We start from the raw sequence: 18,954 nt of genomic DNA, 5'->3' as shown, positions 1-18,954 counted from the left end.
AGTTCATGTTCAGAACACACATCAAGATTTTTTTTTATGCATTTTGAGAGCTCTCATTTTCTGAACCTTGATTGTGTCTATGGGAGGGTCGGAGAGAGCTCTTGGAATGCATCAAAAAAATCTTAATTTGTGTTCCGAAGGTGAACAAAGGTCTTACAGGTTTGAAACGACTTGAGGGTGAGTAATTAATGACAGAATTGTCATTTTTGGGTGAACTATCCCTTTAAGGCATTTAAATATTTAAAACTCGATTCTGTTTAAAATATCTAACACTTCATCCATTGAAAAAGTTGTCCTCTCACTTTAAAATCCACTTGCATGTTTGTTAGAACTGTTCTGGACTGTTTTCACTTGTAAACCATGCTTTATCTGTGATTTCTCTCCTGATTCAGACAAGGTGACTGAGACAAGAAAGCAATGTTATGGATAGAGGACTCATTTTAGCAGGAAGCACTGGTTTCAGGTTAAAAACAATGGATTTATTTATTTTACAAACAAGCTGCTCCATAAGTCATTAATTGATGGACTAGAGTCGTGTGGATTGTGATGTTTTTATCAGCTGTTTGGACTCTCATTCTGACGGCACCTATTCACTGCAGATGATCCATTGGTGAGCAAGTGATGTACACTTCCAACAGATTTTCATTTAACACAAAACATTTTGTCTATTACAACTTGACTAAAATTAAAAACAAAGTGTTTACGTGAACATATTTGATTTTAATCACACCCACACCAATTCCTTTACACCTGCTGCCATGTGCACATTTTTGTGATATACCAATAAAATTGAAATCTTCTTTTACATTAATCAGGTAACATCATTTAGTCTTTTTGTAACATAGTGAGAAACTATCATTTTATTTTATATAGATTTTAGCAATGAATTGTATTTATCTGTGCTGTAATAAAGCATATTGAAGCTACTGGTTATTCACAATGTTTTTTATTGGTGTACAGTGTTATATTGGACAGTGTTCCTGGCAAAATCGAGGATGATGAGCCAGATGAAGACAGCAGGGCTGAACCAGCCAGCACCAGTATGGGAACATCCATGACAAGTCCAGGAGCGATCCGGTCTGACATTGTAAAGAGAAGGCGATCAGAGACACTAGAGCTGTTGGAGAGATATCTGGCATCTAAAGATGTGAGAGACAAAGAGAAAGACGAACAGCAAGATGAAATCGATTTATTTCTTCGGAGCTTAGCACCTGCATTAAGACGCTTACCTGCTTCAAGGCAGTCTTTGGTGAAGCTTCAGATCCAAAAAATACTTCACGACGCAGAGTTCGGACAACCCAGCTTTCCTCAGATATCCTCAGTGTCACCAAGTAATCAGTTGTTACTACAGTGTAGTGTTGTAAAACCCAGTTGAAATGCTTTTTTATTGAAAATAAATGTGACTTTAAAAGAAGTGACTTTGTGCTGGTTGTATTATATTTTAAATGGTGAGTGTTCTACAATTTTTATGACCAAAAATAAGTATAAACCACAACTTGCATATTGATTGAATCCAGTTTATTATTAGTCAGAAGACCATGAATAATACATAAAACAATAAGGAAACAGGAAAACATATATACAAAAAACTGTTAAAGTAACATTTAAAATTTTCTTTTTGCATTTGATCCACAAGCTGGTCTGAACAAGAGCACATGAAGCAGATTCACACTAATCCATTGTAATAAATGCACAAGAGTGTGTGTGTGTCACCTGTTATTAGTCATGTGTCCCTAAACTGGTGTTCTATGCCTAAGGAAGGGTCGGTATCCATTATAAAGCATTCTTTTGATTACTATTCACAAGATGAATTCTATAACATTTGGTATGAATAGCCCAGTCTGGTGAATCTGTCTATTTTTTCTTGCCCTTCTTTCCGGCTGCTGGTTTCTTGCAATATTTCGCCTCTAGATCTGAGATAAGGGAGTTGAATCCGTTTTCTTTGGACTTTTGTCTTTGCTAAATAATAAACAAGAGGCATAAAAAGAAAATTAAGGCTTTTTAGAACGGATGACTTGAATGCATCTGATAAAAGCAGAAATAATAATTACCCAAATAAAAAGTATTAACATTTATGGTAAGAATTTTCCTAATTTGAATGAGATGAGTCTGACCCACTGATCTATATATATTTATATATATAAATTATTTATATTATAGTTCAAATTAATAATAATAAAAATTAATTATAATTTCTTATTATAGATCAGCGGCCTGGACCCTTTTAAGAAAATACATTAGTTATTAAAAACATTAATTGCCTTTTTGTAAGCAACTTACGGTTATATACTGATTTCTAATAACTAGAAGTTAATGTAGGTCACCTGTCATACTGTGAATCAATAACTCAAATATCATTCAAAAAAACTAATCTCATCCAAACTTTTCTGTACACATCTGCAGGCACTACTTTTCAAGGTCAGATTTGAAAACTTCAATTAAGTAAAGATGCATTTAATTGATCAAAAGTGCCAGGAAAGCCATTTATATAAAGTTACAAAATTATTTATATTAAAAATAAATGCCTGGAGTAATGGCTGCTGAAAATATAGCTTTGCCATCACAGGAATAAATTACATTTGAAAATATTTTCAAGGCAACACACATTTGGCAGATTAATACAAGCTCTGTTACATCTTAATGTTTTTTACCTTTATCATAGCTACCAGGCTGTCCTCACTGTTCAAGCCCATCTCCTTCTCCATTTCCTCTGCCTCCTTACGCTCTCTTTCCGCCTAGAAAATCAGGGCAATTCATCAAAAAGGCTTGAACCCCATTTTAAAATATATTATATCATATCAAAACTGGAAAATGAATCGTCACCTTTCTTTTGCGGTTGTTCTTCTTCTTAGCAGTCTCATGAGTGAAGGCTTTGTAGGCCGGCACCTCTTCAGCATCAATGGCTTTCTGAAGTATGTCTTTGACATGAGGCTCATCTTCATGGGTACAGCACAGCGCAGACTCCATGATCAGATCCATGTCACCTTCATGTTGTAGGTACAGTCTCTTCAAGTCTTCCACCTCTTCATCAGAGCCTTTATACTGCTTCTCAAAGTCCAAGATGTCTTGCAATGTTATCTAAAGCAGAGACGTTAATTTTAGCAACTACCTTTGAAAAAAAACAACATAAAAAAAAGACATGGTACAAAAAAAAAAACCTTGGGAAACAATCTTCTCCAGTGCTCTTCCCAATTGCGGTCTTGATCAAGATTGTCTGACTCTTCGTCCACTATTCCCTGTTCATCATAGACTGCCCTTTGGTCCTTGTCAGCCAACACTGCATAAGCCTTTCCCAGCACCTGTGGACATATTGAAACTTTTAAGTTTAAGAATGTATGTGTATTCGAGTTTTTTATTTAATGATTAAATCATTTTAAACATAACCCTCTGGTAATCCTTAGGTCACTTCTGCTGTGTGAACACACAAAAATGGCTATGATTCAAAAAGGCTTAAAAAAAGTTTTTAAAACTTTACATTTTACTCCCTGTGGTCAAACATGATTGCTATTGGAAATGAATGGGAAACATAAAAACACAGAACTCCTCTAATGGTTACTCCATCGAATTATCAATGTATTTTTCTCCTGCCACCAGATGGATCTTATTGCCTCTTTGCAATGAGAATTTTTTTTAAGTCTTTTTTTTTAACCTTTAAAACTTTAAATTTAAAAATGTATTACATGGAAATAAATAGTAAACAAATATGTAGTTGCATACAATCCCTTTTAAAATAAAATATTATTGAGCTTAAATATAGTACAATATTTCTCAGTAGCAACCTCTGTTTGTGTTGCTTCAAGACAGCAACCATACTTTTTTTGTGCTAAATTAATTACAATAATTAAATTACTTAATCTAATCACTAGTTATTTTTTATTAAATTATGTACATGCCCTGTGGTGCTTGTTGTTTAATCTTAGTATTAGTAAAGAGATAAGTTAATCCGAGAATTTCTCCATTTCTACATATTTTTAATTTTACAGGACAATGTGGTGAAGCAATAATTTTCCATTTCTATTGCTTTGGTATAGTAACATTTGCTGGATTTGTACTGGTCTGATGAAGTCCACTCTGGACAAACAAAACCTGCTAAGATTAACCTATAAACCCTGCAGTTATAATAATAATAATCATTGCTCTGCCTTCTGCTGTCAGTTTCCCTTTATCAACCTTTCAGGCTAATACAAGGTACAATTTTGGGTACCAGACAAAATACTGTCTTTGTTTGAATCTGGGTATCAGTCAAGACTTGCTGTTAACTACAGTAGTCAACATTTGAAGTGGATCAAAACCTTTCATGAAAGTTGTCCTACAACCAAAGTGCATTCTTGCCTTAGGACAACTTTGATGAACCTTTGATCCACTTCAAATGTTGACTACTGTATACCAGACTTTGGATACCAGACAAAGTGAGAACTGGTAAAGAGACTAGATCCAATATTCCTGGTATGCAGATCCAAGCAGTCACTTTGTAAGTTATATGTACTTGGGAGGTTAACATTGATTTTGGCTTCATACTAATTTATTTTGGACCTTTCACCATTAGACAACACCAGAGCATTCAAAAAGGTTCTGAAAGATGCAGTGTTAGTGTTGCATTAGAAATACAGTGGTCACCTGGAACTTGGTGGTGGCTAACTCATCACCAGGAGCTCTATCTGGATGAACCTGCAGAGAGACTTTATAATATCCGCGTCTGATCTCAGAGTCAGATGCTCCTTTACAAACACCCAGCACCTCGTACAGGTCAGAGGTCTTGAAGAGCTCCTCACACTGCTTCAGTAAACCCATGTCTGCGTGAGGGAGAAGAAAAAAACCACCAAATCATCTATTAATATATTAATTAAAACAACAGAATGCTCAACGTGTAAAACAATGTTTGTCAAAACGGGTTTTATATCAACATTAAAAATTGACTGTCTTTTTTTTTTTTTGAATAAACCTTAAATGTTTCGAATACGAATACAAACATAAACAAACTCTCGTACATCTAACGTTAACTTTGCACAAATAACAAGGTTAGTTCATTAACAATGTAATTAAGGTTTATTTACGATCTTACCAGAGAGATATAAATTAAAGATGACAGTGACCAGAAATTGTTCAAATTTGCTTAGACAGAAAATAACATCCCAACGCTTTCAGCACACAATAGTTTAGGCTTCCCTTAACAGGTCGCGCCAAAAATTTGGCGCTTTGTGAACACGTCACAAAACGTCACGACCTAGGACAGATGTTAGTTAAATTTAATATTTATGAAAAAAAAATTTAACAAAACGTCCACTTTTTCTGTTGTTCTCGAAGTAATTTGAATTTATATTTAGATTATAATTGTAAAATACATTGTACCAAAATAGACAACAATGCACTTTTATTATGCATTCTAGGACCCGGATTATAATTGACGCACGCTGTTTTTCTTCCGTTTGTTACAGCCCACTGTTTACTAAAGTGTGTTTACCGTCGTGTGCTCACTTTAATGAGCTCTCAATCCAGAGTTTAGTTTTAAATAAACACAGGACAACAGCGTGGTGTGAGTTTTTGCTGCAGTGAGGACTTCTTGGAATGTCTCGCTGCGTTGCGTTACAGACGCATCTATCGTCTGTGGTGGAGGAGTTATTTTATAGTTAGCCGAGTGTGCATATACTAACTATAAAGATTAGTGCCCAGGTGTGAACGCAGCCGCTGCCAACATAACTTCTTCCACAGTGACCGAATCAATCATTTCTTTTTTAACCTTTCTTTATACACAGAGGCATTGTCATGTTAAAATAGAAAAGGGTCCTGTCCAAACTGTTGCTATAAAATTAGAACCACAGAATTCGCTGTTTATTAGAAGGGGGAGTCGCAATACTTTTGGCAAAGTTAGTGTATCAAACATAATTTGTGCTCGAGTTTTTTTAAAAGCCAACATAGATAATGTAATTCAATAATAGCAAAAAAGAATAAAGTTGGGACTAAATGTAATATTATTTTCCACAACATTTACTTGAAATCCACTGACCAAGATGTGAAAGATTTTGAAACTTACAAAAGGTGAAATGAGCTTGCCAATAATCTTGAAATTACCACACAGTGCCTGATTTAGCAACTGGTGTATGGGTTTAAAACAAGTCATTTGTGATTATTTAATGTTTCAGAAGCAGTTTGCATCCATCATGGAGGTACTGGCCATTGAGGCTCTTGGGAAAATAATCAAACTTGTTGATGAAACCAAATTTCTGTTGGATCTGGAGTGCAAAACATTTTCAGGCAAGAGATGTGATACTTCAGAAATCATTCTAGTATGCTTCTTTAATGCTTAAAAAGGATTTCTTATTACTAGGAAAGTTGAAAACAGTTTTTCCTGGTTAATCTGTTTTGTCGAAACTGTGATACACTTTCATTTAAAAGTTTGAGCTTAGTTAAAAAAAGGATGAGCTTAGTTAAAAAAAGTAACTAATAAATTAAAATAATGTTTATTCAGCAAAGATATGTTCAGTTAATCAAAAGTGACAGTAAATATGTAAAAAATGTTACAAAAGATTTATATTTCAAATAAATGCTGTTCTTTTGAACTTACTATTTATCGAAGAATGTATCAAGATCAAGAAATTAGGTAAAATGTGCAGAATGTACATATATGCCATTTAGTTTTATTAAAAAGAGGTCCAAATGTAAAAATAAGGGCAAGTGGGTAAGTGAGAATGTGTACTTAGATAGAGTATAATATTTATTCATTGTGTGCATCTGTGTTTATAGATAAGATTTTTATTAGTCATAAAAAAACATTTACATTTAGCAGGAAATTCAACAAAAAATGTATTCATTTATTTATACCACGGCAATACAGATGATTTTCAAGCTCAGTTCAAAGAATTTTAAATACTTTTGCACTATTTTTAACTCTAATAATTAATTCATTGAAAATTATATATATTATATAACTTTATTTTATTTGCATTTTAAACAGTAAATTGTTCATAATTTAGATATGAATAATAATTAGTAACATGAAATACATAAAAAATGCTAAATATAAAAATAGATGAAATAGTAAATTCATTCCACAAAAATAAATTTAGTACACTATTATGGACTCTGGTCTGTTTTGGCCAGTGAACAACACTAATCCCAAATAAACAATACCAGAGAGTTAAGAAGAAGAAAAAATCAACACTCTTAATTAGCAAGGACAGATTAAATTGATCAAAGGTGTCAGTAAACACATTTACAATGTTGCAGAAGACCTCTATTCCAAATAAATTCTGTTCTTTTGATCTCTCTATTCATATTTCATATCCACAAAAATATTAACCGGCAAATCTGCTTGCAACATTGAAAATATTAAAAACCATCATTCATATTTGAGCACCAAATCAGAATTGCATCTTAGGAATACTCTTGAAAATTCAGCTTTTCCATCACAACAATAACATTTTATTATATATTAAAGGTGCTATATGTAAGATAAAAAAAAAATACAAATACCAGAATATGTTTGCAGATATTTAAGAAACATGGTAATTTAACATACTTGTTTATCTTAAAAACATTGCTACAGTAAGTTTTTCTCCTTTGAAAATGTGCGTTCCTGGCCGGAATGTCTGTCTCTGTTTTGGTTTGTGGAACCCACCGACTGTCAAGTTACCCAATTGTATTTCAGCACCCCGGGTTGCCAGTTGAAGGAAAACACAGGGTATTTCATTTAATTAATCATCAAGTTCATTCGTTCCTGTTTTTGTCATCAACCTGGCAAGTGTGTGTCAAGTCTGAGGAGGAGGGGCCGGGTGAACCCCCCCCCCCCACCCCCACCACCACCCAAAAAAAAAACATGGTCAAACTCCACACTTCTGACCAGTAGAACTAGTCTATGTAAAAATAAAGTCAATAAATTGTTTGGCTATTCTATGATTAATTATGTAATTACTTTATGCCCGCAGTCTGATGGGGCTTCAGAAGACCGTGCAGAATCCCCACTGGTGCTGGCTGTGTCGATCAGAGATGAACTTGGAAATGTAAACTTGAATTCCATCACTGCTGGTTTGTGAATGTAATATTAAATTACAAATGAATGACTTTCATGAATCGATACAAAAGACAAGTTGCAACTGTACAGAATTGCATGCTGAGTCCATCAGAACTTCTGGCAAAGTCCCAAAAGATTTTTTCTGTAATAAACAGACAATTATTTAATTGCTCTCCTGTCTCTCCTGCTCACCCATTTTTTCCTAGGACTGTTTTGTAAAAGTTACTAGTAATTCATGATGGTGATATGTTTTGATTGATGATGTTATGTTTTGTACCTTTCTTTATTAGTGTGGATTCTACAAGGAAGAGATCATTGTACAACTTTATATATGTATATATAACACAAGATAGTTATAAGAAAACAGTATTGCCAGAGATAGTTGGTTTGATATTTAAAATATTGATAGGCATTGATATGATCAAATATTTTATTCTTTTTCTTGCCCTGGTTTCTGTCAAAACATTAATATTTGATTTGTATTTGACTGATTTGTACAGTTTGCAATAAAGCATTGTTCTTGTTGTCTGATTATATTAATCTGTTTTAAATGATTAATTATAATACATTGTTAATGAGGAGTACAAAAACAGGATATATTTGAAGTGCATTGCCACACTATTAATGTATGTTTAATAAATGTCTGTTTAAAATGCAAATGTTGTGTGTAGTCTCAGTTCATTTAAGATTATCAAGTGCAAACAACCAGCGGTACTGGGTAATTAATTACTATAATTTAATTACTGTTCCCTTGAAAAAGTAAAGTAAGGGACTCTTACTCTTATTTTTTCTGTCATTTAATTTCAGTTACTTCTGATGCAATTGCATTAAATACTGTTTAGACTGTAGAACAAATCTATATGAAACAATAGTGGATTTAACATGAAAATTTAACATCTAATGTTAAAATGTATGGTTTTATATGTAACCTTCTCCCTTTAAATACTTTGGCCAGTTCAGTTTAAAAAGTAATTGAGCAATTCAATTCTTTGAGAAACTAGTTAGTTTAGTAATCTGATTACACTGTTGAAGATGTAATAAGATGCACTGTACTTTACCAAGCACTGCCAAACAATAGGTAGCTGAAGAACATCATAGTAATTTTATTTTTTTTCAGCAGATACACAATACTATATATTCGATATGTAAACAGTCATGTTTTTGCATCTATAAAAAAGACAGTTTAAAATAACGTAATACAATTGCAATTGGCTCATTCATTCATAGATAATTGTGTGTGTTTGTGTGGAAAGAGAAAGCGAGATACATGCGCATGCGCGCTACGTACATTTACACTTCCGGGTTTTTTGAAATGTATCATTTCGCTTGTGATGTATCGATGAAACTTGTTGCCCGGGCAGAGAATAAAAAGGTGCCTGGCTGTAATTAAAGCGACACTTTGTTTAAATGCAAAAGAAACAGCGGCGGTGAATACTGTCATGCTGTGCGAATGAGACTCTCACTGGACTCGCTCTGATGGACTGATGTTGCTCTGTTGTGCCTCATGACCGGACGAACAGCAGCATGACGCGCCTGATGTTTCTAGCGGCCGCGGTGCTTCTCCTGTCCGCTCCTGCGAGCGCCTCTCCGGGGGACAAAGAGCCCGTCTATCGCGACTGCGTCAAACAATGCGTCCGGACCAACTGCACAGGGGCCCGACTGCGCGGATTCCAGTCCTCTCAGCCTCCATACATGGCACTCACTGGTATCGTACTAACCTATTTGTGCTAGTAACACTACTAACTTAGTAGATCATTATGCAAACTGATTTATTTCACAGCTGGCAATAGAGAATATGACTATGATAATATTATTATTATCAAATAAATTATTAGGAGAACTAAATTATTTAATGAATATTTTTGATGTACATAGGCTATTAAATGAGTATTTATAAAAATTATGACAAAAATGCAAAGACCTGCACACAAACTTTTTTGTTTATACACTGACAATCATTGTAAAAAATAGTTTTTTTTTTTTTTACAATTAATGTCAGTGTATAAACAAAGTTGTCATACATCACTTGCCATAATAACAGCATTGTTTCTTTAAGTTCTTATTCCTTAAATTTTATCATCAACATGTTATTGCAATATCTTTTTTTTTTTTTGACGTACTATAGTAATTCATTCCATGTTTTTGTTTGAAGCAGCCCTGGATGCCATGTTAAATGAATACAGCAATCACTTGATGTGTCATGCTATATACAATTTTATTACATCACCTTGCCATGGTACCATAACAGTATATAATATTTAAAGCATTACTTAAACAAAACCCAAGCCCTGCTGAAAAAAGTGTCAAGAAAAAAAAAAAAACCTTTCTTACAGTATCTGACTTGGCTTGATTGGTTGGGTAGTCTTAGAGGAGTTTTGGTCACTTTTCAGATTTGGAGACCAGCTGGCCAACCTGCTAAACCAGCTGAACACCAGATACTGGTTAAACCAGCTAGAACCAGCTGACCACCATAGACTGGTTTCACAATACCACATATGGAAGGATGAAATAATGAATATTCTGGCTTTAGTATCAATGAAACTAAATTGACAGCATTTGTGACAAAATGTTGATTACCACAAAAATTTAATTTTGACTCATCCTTTGTGTTCGAACAGAGGTAAAATCGAGGCATTTTCACTGTAAATTCTCTAAAAACAACTTTAAAAGGTGCATTGAAAGATGTTGGACTCATGTTTGCAGTTTTTCTTTTACTATCCTTTCTTACAAACAAATAATTAAATTTGCAAAGAAATTCATATGTAGAAACAACATATATTTAAGCATAAATTCTTATAATTCTGTGTGAGATTTGGTTAGTATTATAGGTATATTTTACGGTGGCCGAGACAGCTCAACACTCTGCAACTTAAGAAAGAAAACACATGCAAATTGAAAAACATCAGCAAATGAAGAAAAAAACATCTTCATCAGTTTGACAACACAGGTGTTGCAAATCATCACAACACATGCATATAACGAAACGCTCTGCAAATCATCACTTGGTCAATTAATTTAATAATTTTTGCAATCGATTGTTTGAAATCTGTGATCTTTCAGGGTGGACGTGTCGTGATGACTGCAGATATCAGTGCATGTGGACCACTGTGGGTCTGTACCAGGCAGAGGGCTACAGCGTACCACAGTTTCACGGGAAGGTTAGTGTCAAACAATGGGGAAAAAAGAGACATGTTTTAATGAGCATCATCACTTTAGACATTGATGTTTTATCAACCCTGATTCTACATCCTTTTTTTTCTATTACTGATTTTGTGTAGTGGCCGTTTGCTCGTTTCCTGTGTTTTGAGGAGCCTGCGTCTGCGCTGGCGTCTCTGCTTAACGGTCTGGCATGCCTGCTGATGCTGCTGAGATACCGCAGCGCCGTCCCTCGGCAGAGCCCCATGTACCATACCATCACCGCCTTCTCACTGGTGAGACAGTGTCTGTCTGCTGTAGTACTGACAACCATTCTTATTCATAACTATGGTTCTCTTTAAAAAAGAACAAAAATGCTAGTTTGCCTGCAGAGTTGTGGCATATAGCACAAGTCGCCTCATTATAGAACATTAACTGGCTGTATTAAATGTAACAAGCAGAACAGCTCAATTAAGATTAGATTCCAAAAAAATGTTTTAGTGTTTTGAGGTCATGAGTGCTTTTTGCAGTGCAGAGGGAGCAAGTGTGCATGGGATTGATTAAGAGAAGCTCTGACTAGGGAATTTCCTAGAAGTTCAAGCCTAATAGTTCATAGAGGCTTAATGCAAGATATCAGAAATGTTAAATGAAGAACAAACCAAAACAAAACAGCAGGCCAATATTGCAGACAATTATGCTTAATTAACTGAAAGAAGTATAAATCATGTTTAAGTATGATTAATCGTGCAGCCCTAATACGACTATACACACACACACACACACACATACAGTGAAAGTGAAAGTGAAGTGACATTCAGCCAAGTATGGTGACCCATACTCAGAATTTGTGCTCTGCATTTAACCCATCCGAAATGCACACACACAGAGCAGTGAACACACACACACACACTGTGAGCACACACCCGGAGCAGTGGGCAGCCATTTATGCTGCGGCGCCCGGGGAGCAGTTGGGGGTTCGATGCCTTGCTCAAGGGCACCTAAGTCGTGGTATTGAGGGTGGAGAGAGAACTGTACATGCACTCCCCCCACCCACAATTCCTGCCAGCCCGGGACTCGAACTCACAACCTTTCGATTGGGAGTCCGACTCTCTAACCATTAGGCCACGACTTCCCACATACATACATACATACATACAGTACAGACCAAAAGTTTGGACACACCTTCTCATTCAAAGAGTTTTCTTTATTTTCATGACTATGAAAATTGTAGAGTCACACTGAAGGCATCAAGGGCTATTTGACCAAGAAGGAGAGTGATGGGGTGCTGCGCCAGATGACCTGACCTCCACAGTCGACCTGAACCCAATCGAGATGGTTTAGGGGTGAGCTGGACCACAGACAGAAGGCAAAAGGGCCAACAAGTGCTAAGCATCTCTCGGGGAACTCCTTCAAGACTGTTGGAAGACCATTTCAGGTGACTACCTCTTGAAGCTCATCAAGAGAATGCCAAGAGTGTGCAAAGCAGTAATCAAAGCAAAAGGTGGCTTTTTTGAAGAATCTAGAATATGACATATTTTCAGTTGTTTCACACTTTTTTGTTATGTATATAATTCCATATATAATTCCACATGTGTTAATTCATAGTTTTGATGCCTTCAGTGTGAATCTACAATTTTCATAGTCATGAAAATAAAGAAAACTCTTTGAATGAGAAGGTGTGTCCAAACTTTTGGTCTGTACTATATATATATATATATATATGCTATTGTAATGTTCTCACTAATTGCACACAAGCAGGGTAATGACATTGGACCACAAAACCAGTCTTAAGTGTAATTTTTTCAAAATTCAGATTTATAAATCATCTGAAAGCTGAATAAATAAGCTTTCCATTGATGTATGGTTATTTGTCCGAGATACAGCTATCTGAAAATCTGGAATCTGAGGGTGCAAAAAAACCTAAATATTGAGAAAATCACCTTTAAAGTTGTCCAAATGAAGTTCTTAGCATAAATGAAGTTCTTGGCTTAGTATATAACTAATCAAAAATTACGTTTTTATACATTTACGGTAGGAAATTTACAAAATATTTTCAAAGAACATGATCTTTACTTAATATCCTTATGATTTTTGGCATAAAATATAAATCTATAATTTTGACCCATACAATGTTTTTTTTTTTTTTTGGCTATTCCTAAAAATATACCCCAGTGACTTAAGACTGGTTTTGTGGTCCAGGATCACATTTGTTCTTCTGCGTTGGATCAGTTAAAAGGTCAAAATGACTTAAAAATCTGGCCTCATGTCAACATCAGTAACCTCGTGGGCAGTGCTTTGACATCGTCCTGGCTCTTGGACTTGTAACCAGAAGGTTGTGGGTTCGAGTCTCAGGTCCGACATCCAGCACTCTCTCCACCCTCAATACTATAACTGAGTTAAGACCCTTGAGCAAAGCACCGAACCCCCAACTGCTCCCTGGGTGCCACAGTCTTCACAGTGTATGTGTTCACTACTGTGTGTGTGTGCACTTGGATGGGTTAAATGCAGAGCACAAATTCAGAATATGGGTAACCATATTGGCCACATGTCACTTCACTTTCATACTCTTTCTGAACATTCTGAAACCATGCTGGATCACATGATCATCAGTTTTGTTCATAGCATCTCCAGTGCTGTTCTCATTAAAGCAAAAAGTTACAAACTACATACTAAGACATTCAGCCGGCAGCCATATCACCCTGCAGGCCAAAACTGGTCGCCCACTGAAACTAAGCAGGGTTGAGCCTGGTCAGTACCTGGATGGGAGACCTCCTGGGAAAATTAGATTGCTCCTGGAAGAGGAGCTAGCAGGGGGTGGTCTGTGTGGGTCCCATCATCCAGGTGGATGCTGCACACTGGTGGGGGATGAGGAGACCCCCCCCCCAACAATGTAAATTGCTTTGAGTGCTTAGAAAAGCACTATATAAATGTAATTAAGTGTAAATGTAGTTTGTGCTCAACTGCATTTGCATCTCTCTGCAGGTTTCCCTGAATGCATGGTTCTGGTCGACAGTGTTTCACACGAGAGACACCTATCTGACAGAGGTAACCTTTCAACAGATGATTCAGAGACAAATTCTAAACATTTTCTTATGTAGTTCTTGGATTAAGAGGAATGAATGTCATGTCAAAAAAAAACGTGACCTCAAAATTGTTGATTGAGATTTTCTATTTGTTTAATAGAAGATGGATTACTTCTGTGCATCAGCTGTCATTCTTTACTCGATCTACTTGTGCTGTGTCAGGTACGTGAACAGGAAATCCTCATAAATTGACCATATATAGTGCTTGTTAAACTTTTTGTTTATGGTGATGATTTGGGGATTAATATTTGTGTTTCAGGACATTGGGCTTGCGTAGGCCCGCAATCTCCAGTATGATGGGAGCTCTGCTCATTCTGGCCTTCACGTCTCATGTGTCTTATCTGACCTTTGTCAGTTTTGACTATGGGTACAACATGACTGCCAATGCCACCATAGGTAAGAGTTGTGAATAGATCAGTGTGTTTACATAGATAGCCTATGATAAGCTGATAATGTGTAAGTTCATGTCAAAATGCCCTAAAAGTTGCTGTATTTACAGTATGAGTATGATTGTATTAACTTTAATACTTGTATTTATCTTAATCAATGTTTCTGGGTTTCTTATTGTGTAAATGATTCATCAGCCTGCATTATTTCAGATAAAAACTGAATTGGTTTCACAGTCTACTGCAAAAATAGGTCTGACTCTAGAGTTGAATGTCCAATTTTCGAAATCCATCACATTGTTCCTAATCTGATCTTGGTCTTCTCTGTTACAGGCATGATAAACCTGTTGTGGTGGTTGTGCTGGTGTTGGCTGAACCGCAGGATTTTGCCGTACTGGTGGAAGTGTGGGATGGTGGTGCTCTTACTGCATGGCCTTGCCCTGCTGGAGCTGCTGGATTTCCCTCCTCTCTTCTGGGTCCTAGACGCCCATGCCGTCTGGCACCTCAGCACCGTGCCCGTCCACTTCCTTTTTTACAGGTACATGTGCACTATGAATTTCTATATCTTGTGTCTGCAGCATGTAAATTGGACATATTAATTTAGTTTTTTCGTTTTTACATATTTCTCAATACTTGGGATACATTTTCAAAGCTCTTCACACAGTTCTTCTTACTAATTTTCAGCTTGGCACAGCAGGAAATTTCACGTCCAAACTGCATTAAAATGATCATAACACTTTTGTTTCAAATCAATTCCTTCTTCCATAACACATAGCAAGGATTGTCACCAAATAAACACACTTTGTCGCTCAATAAAACAATGACTGACATGTAGCATTATACAGTGTTTTCTTTTGAAAATTCCTTTATAAAACAAGAATGACAGCTCTTTGCTGTTTAGAATTCAGTTTGTTACATGGCCCGTGTTTACATTGCAGAACAAAACTATGCTAAAGTTGTCTCCTTTTGCATAGATGTAACAAAATTGAGAAAATGAATCATTTTGATATTAATTATTTAGATTTGAAATATATTTAATTACTGTTGAAATGTGAATTCATGCTATATGAAAAATATATATACACACATACTGTGGCCATGAATTGAGATTACTTTCCCTCTTTTGTTTAAATCGTGGCTACGATATACTAAATCATTCCTCAAACAAGGGAAAGAATTAATACAATGCTGCCACGATTTCAATAAAATGAGTGAACAAATTGGAATAATTTAGTTCCTTGTGGGAACGAGTTTTTAAAGGGTAACTCCACCCCAAAATGAACATTTTGCCATTAATCACTTACCCCCATGTCATTCCAAACCCATAAAAGCTTTGTTCGTCTTCGGAACACAATTTAAGATATTTTGAATGAAAACCGGGAGGCTTATGACTGTCCCATTGATTGCCAAGTAAATTACACTGTCAAGGTCCAGAAAAGTATGAAAGACATCGTCAGAATAATCCATCTGCCATCAGTGGTTCAATCTGAATTTTATGAAAGCAACAAGAATACTTTTTGTACGCGAAGAAAACAAAAATAATGACTTTATTCAACAATTCATCTCCAACGCTGCCTGCATTCAGCGAAAATTCTCCACAATGGCGCTATGATGAATAAAGTTTTTTTTTTTCTTCACGTATAAAAAGTATTCTTGTTGCTGCATAAAATTCAGATTGAACCACTGAAGCCAGATGGACTTTTCTGATTATTATTTTATACTTTTCTGGATCTTGACAGTGTAAAGCCCCTTTCACACTGCACGTTGGATCCGGAAAATTGGCAGAACATTGCCGGGTCGCCTTCTGTGTGAAAGCAAACACGTTCCGGAATTGATCCCGGGTCGGGCACCTAGTAACATTGCCGGGTTCAGTCCCGGAACGAGCGCTGTGTGAACAAAAGCCTGAACTAATGCCGTTAAGGGTGTGTCGTAGTGATGATGCACGTTATCACGCAACTTTTTTACCAGGTGTTTTGAAGGCAGATAAAAAAAAATATGTGAAAACTGTAATGAAGCAGAGATCAGTTAGGTCCTTACTTTCCGCGCTGAAGCAGAGATCGTTCGCCAGCTCAAGTGAAAGTTAACCTGCCTAGCGTTTTCGACTCGTACGTTACACATCACGTCTTGATGTCCGGTTAATCATAGGCAGTGTGAAAGTGTAAAATCTAGTGACCCGGGAACAATTGCCAGGACACATTACCGGTGTATTTTCCGGAATTGCAGTGTGAAAGGGGCTTAAGTTACTTGGCAGTCAATAAGACTGTCACAAGCCTCCCGGTTTTCATCCAAAATATCTAAAAATTGTGTTCTGAAGATGAAAGAAGCTTTTGCGGGTTTGGAACGACACAAGGATTTTGTGATGGAGTATTCTTTAATTTGTGGCCACAGTATAAAATTTTTCCACCACGTGTCATGTGCAGGGTTCCATAGAAATATAAATTCTGTCTCTTGTATTAAAAACTAAAATTTTAAAATATGATAAATTGGTGTTGGATTTAATTTTAAACCATTTTCATTAAGAAATTGCTGCTAAATTTGAAATGATTACATAAATGGTATATAACCCATGAAATAAACATGACATTTTTAAATAGAGATCTTCTTGTAGAAAGTACAAATTTTGACATTTGTATGTTTTCCTTGCTTTTTTTTTCTTAAAGTTTTCTCATAGATGACAGCCTTCACCTCCTCAACACAGAGAAGCCTGGAGTGAAACTGGACTAGGAGGAAACAGTCTCAGAACCACAACCCTCCTCTGATATCCTTCCCATCTGGGCAAGTGCGAACCGGACTGAGCCATGCCTTAACCGCAGTGGCTTCCGGCACATGTCCTAGGGCTGAAGTTCAGAATTTCATTGTTTTCTTTGTTTTTACGGTTTATTTTTACCATAACTTTTTATTTTTGCATTGTACAGAAAGGGTTGTTGTTTGGGCTGGTTTTGAAAATGTGCCACTGTACTGTAGTTGAAACCTGATAGATGTTTGCATTCACTTGAGCTTTGCCTTCAATTAAGAAGTGAATCAGCCTTTATCATCACAGCACTCTTTAAAAAAGGTGCACTGAATAATAACCTTCATTTGCAGATGAATATCTTCACATAAGTTGTTCATATCTCCCATTCATATCCGTCTACATTTGTGGTGCTTGATTTAGTGTCCCTGAAGTGAATATATCTCAGAGATATAAGTAGATTGAGCTTTAGTTTTAAACATCCGTTCACTATAAGCGTGCTGAACGTCAAGAGGGGTTATGAGAGAGCAGTGTGCTCAGTTTCTGAGACCTGTGGCGGTTACCTCACTAGGGTCAACACCAGTGGCTACCAGCAGAGGGAACACTTCCATACTGCGAAGTCACTTTTCGTTCACTGTTCTGTGAATTCCCATCATAGATTTGTGATGGAGTGGATGTTTTGTTGTTGTAGCAGTACATATATCAAGTTTCCCATTTTTCCATAGTCATCACTCACTTTAAAAACTATAAATAGAAATCGTCCACACACAAATGAAAATTAGAGTTGAAAATGAATATAAGGAAAAGTTTAGTAGAATGTTCATATAATAAAAATAAAAGGTGATCATTGACCGACAAGCTTTAAAAATGACAAAAAGTACCATTATAAAGGGGCTCTATAGGCCTATTCACATCAAGAACGATAACTATGAAGTTTGAAAATGTTCTAATTCTGTTAGAATAAAGAAGTTTCCATCATTATAACAATGATGACACAGGAATGATATCATTGGAGTCACTTTCAGAACATTTGTTTTGATAAAAACATTGACAGCCAATCAGAATTCATCTTGCTTTGAAGAGCTCAAGCATTTTATTGAAAATCAAGTTTTTAATGTTGTTTACATGTCTATCAGGTGTTTTAATATGCCAAACCATGTGCAAACTCATCAGTCAACACCATTGCAGATCATTTTCTCCTTAAAACTGTGGTGTACCAAAGACTCAAAAATGCAGTCACAAACGTAACCAATTCAGTCACCTTGCAGGGTGCAGCTTTTTATATTATTATCAAAGCTGTTTTTACCTAAAGATGTAGATTTTAGAATGTAGCTGTCTAAGACAGTGAACAGGAGTGTGGTTTGTGTAACATTAGCGACATGTTATTAACTGTTTGATCATGTAGTCAGATCAAAGGCTAATGATATATACTGTTACATGTCTGATGTTGTAGAGTGATATGCATAAAATGCATTACCATTCTGATACAGTGACTTATATACGGCCCATTCTTCCTCCTCTTCTTTGGAATCAGTTTTTGGTTCAGACATATGGCCGAATTAATCCAATATAGCTACTGGCCATAGTGTAGCATTTACAGCTTCAGTTAAA

General features: G+C 36.0%; 3 protein-coding genes across 3 annotated transcripts in view; 2 read left to right on the top strand and 1 right to left on the bottom strand.

Annotated features, from left to right (window-relative positions):
* LOC132122055 (uncharacterized) overlaps positions 1–1,414 on the top strand; it is a 2,596-nt gene extending 1,182 nt beyond the window's left edge. Inside the window, exon 3 of the mRNA XM_059531919.1 lies at positions 961–1,414. Within this exon, the coding sequence (XP_059387902.1) occupies positions 961–1,375 (415 nt within the window). The 3' untranslated portion in view covers positions 1,376–1,414. The remainder of the gene's footprint in view (positions 1–960) is intronic.
* Positions 1,415–1,503: 89 nt separating this feature from the next.
* On the bottom strand, positions 1,504–5,214 carry LOC132122054 (dnaJ homolog subfamily C member 9-like). The gene is made up of 6 exons (XM_059531918.1): positions 5,094–5,214; positions 4,618–4,793; positions 3,159–3,299; positions 2,824–3,078; positions 2,652–2,735; positions 1,504–1,959 (listed from the first exon to the last, which is right to left on the bottom strand). Exons 2-6 carry the CDS (start codon positions 4,789–4,791, stop codon positions 1,855–1,857), a joined length of 759 nt encoding a protein of 252 aa, XP_059387901.1. The 5' UTR covers positions 4,792–4,793; positions 5,094–5,214; the 3' UTR covers positions 1,504–1,854.
* A 4,086-nt stretch (positions 5,215–9,300) lies between these two features.
* Positions 9,301–18,467, top strand: LOC132122053 (post-GPI attachment to proteins factor 3-like). Its single transcript, XM_059531916.1, has 8 exons — positions 9,301–9,713; positions 11,069–11,166; positions 11,287–11,439; positions 14,126–14,188; positions 14,327–14,388; positions 14,486–14,622; positions 14,946–15,150; positions 17,273–18,467. The coding sequence occupies exons 1-8, from the start codon at positions 9,533–9,535 to the stop codon at positions 17,334–17,336; spliced, it is 963 nt and encodes a 320-aa protein (XP_059387899.1). The 5' UTR covers positions 9,301–9,532; the 3' UTR covers positions 17,337–18,467.
* The last annotated feature ends 487 nt before the right edge of the window (positions 18,468–18,954 follow it).

This window comes from Carassius carassius, chromosome 40 (assembly GCF_963082965.1).
Source record: "Carassius carassius chromosome 40, fCarCar2.1, whole genome shotgun sequence".
NCBI lineage: Eukaryota > Metazoa > Chordata > Actinopteri > Cypriniformes > Cyprinidae > Carassius > Carassius carassius.
Note: the sequence above shows the minus strand (reverse complement) of the source record. Positions and strands in the feature narration are given on the sequence as shown.

What these genes read in the sequence shown, in the direction of transcription:
- LOC132122053 (XM_059531916.1), top strand. Translation starts at nt 9,533, where the DNA reads ATGACGCGCCTGATGTTTCTAGCGGCCGCGGTGCTTCTCCTGTCCGCT. An exon ending in TACCACAGTTTCACGGGAAG is followed by an intron (nt 11,167 to 11,286) that starts GTTAGTGTCAAA and finishes GATTTTGTGTAG; the next exon opens with TGGCCGTTTGCTCGTTTCCT. An exon ending in GACTGCCAATGCCACCATAG is followed by an intron (nt 14,623 to 14,945) that starts GTAAGAGTTGTG and finishes TCTCTGTTACAG; the next exon opens with GCATGATAAACCTGTTGTGG.
- LOC132122054 (XM_059531918.1), bottom strand. Translation starts at nt 4,791, where the DNA reads ATGGGTTTACTGAAGCAGTGTGAGGAGCTCTTCAAGACCTCTGACCTG. An exon ending in GGAGAAGATTGTTTCCCAAG is followed by an intron (nt 3,079 to 3,158) that starts GTTTTTTTTTTT and finishes TCTCTGCTTTAG; the next exon opens with ATAACATTGCAAGACATCTT. An exon ending in AGAACAACCGCAAAAGAAAG is followed by an intron (nt 2,736 to 2,823) that starts GTGACGATTCAT and finishes CTGATTTTCTAG; the next exon opens with GCGGAAAGAGAGCGTAAGGA.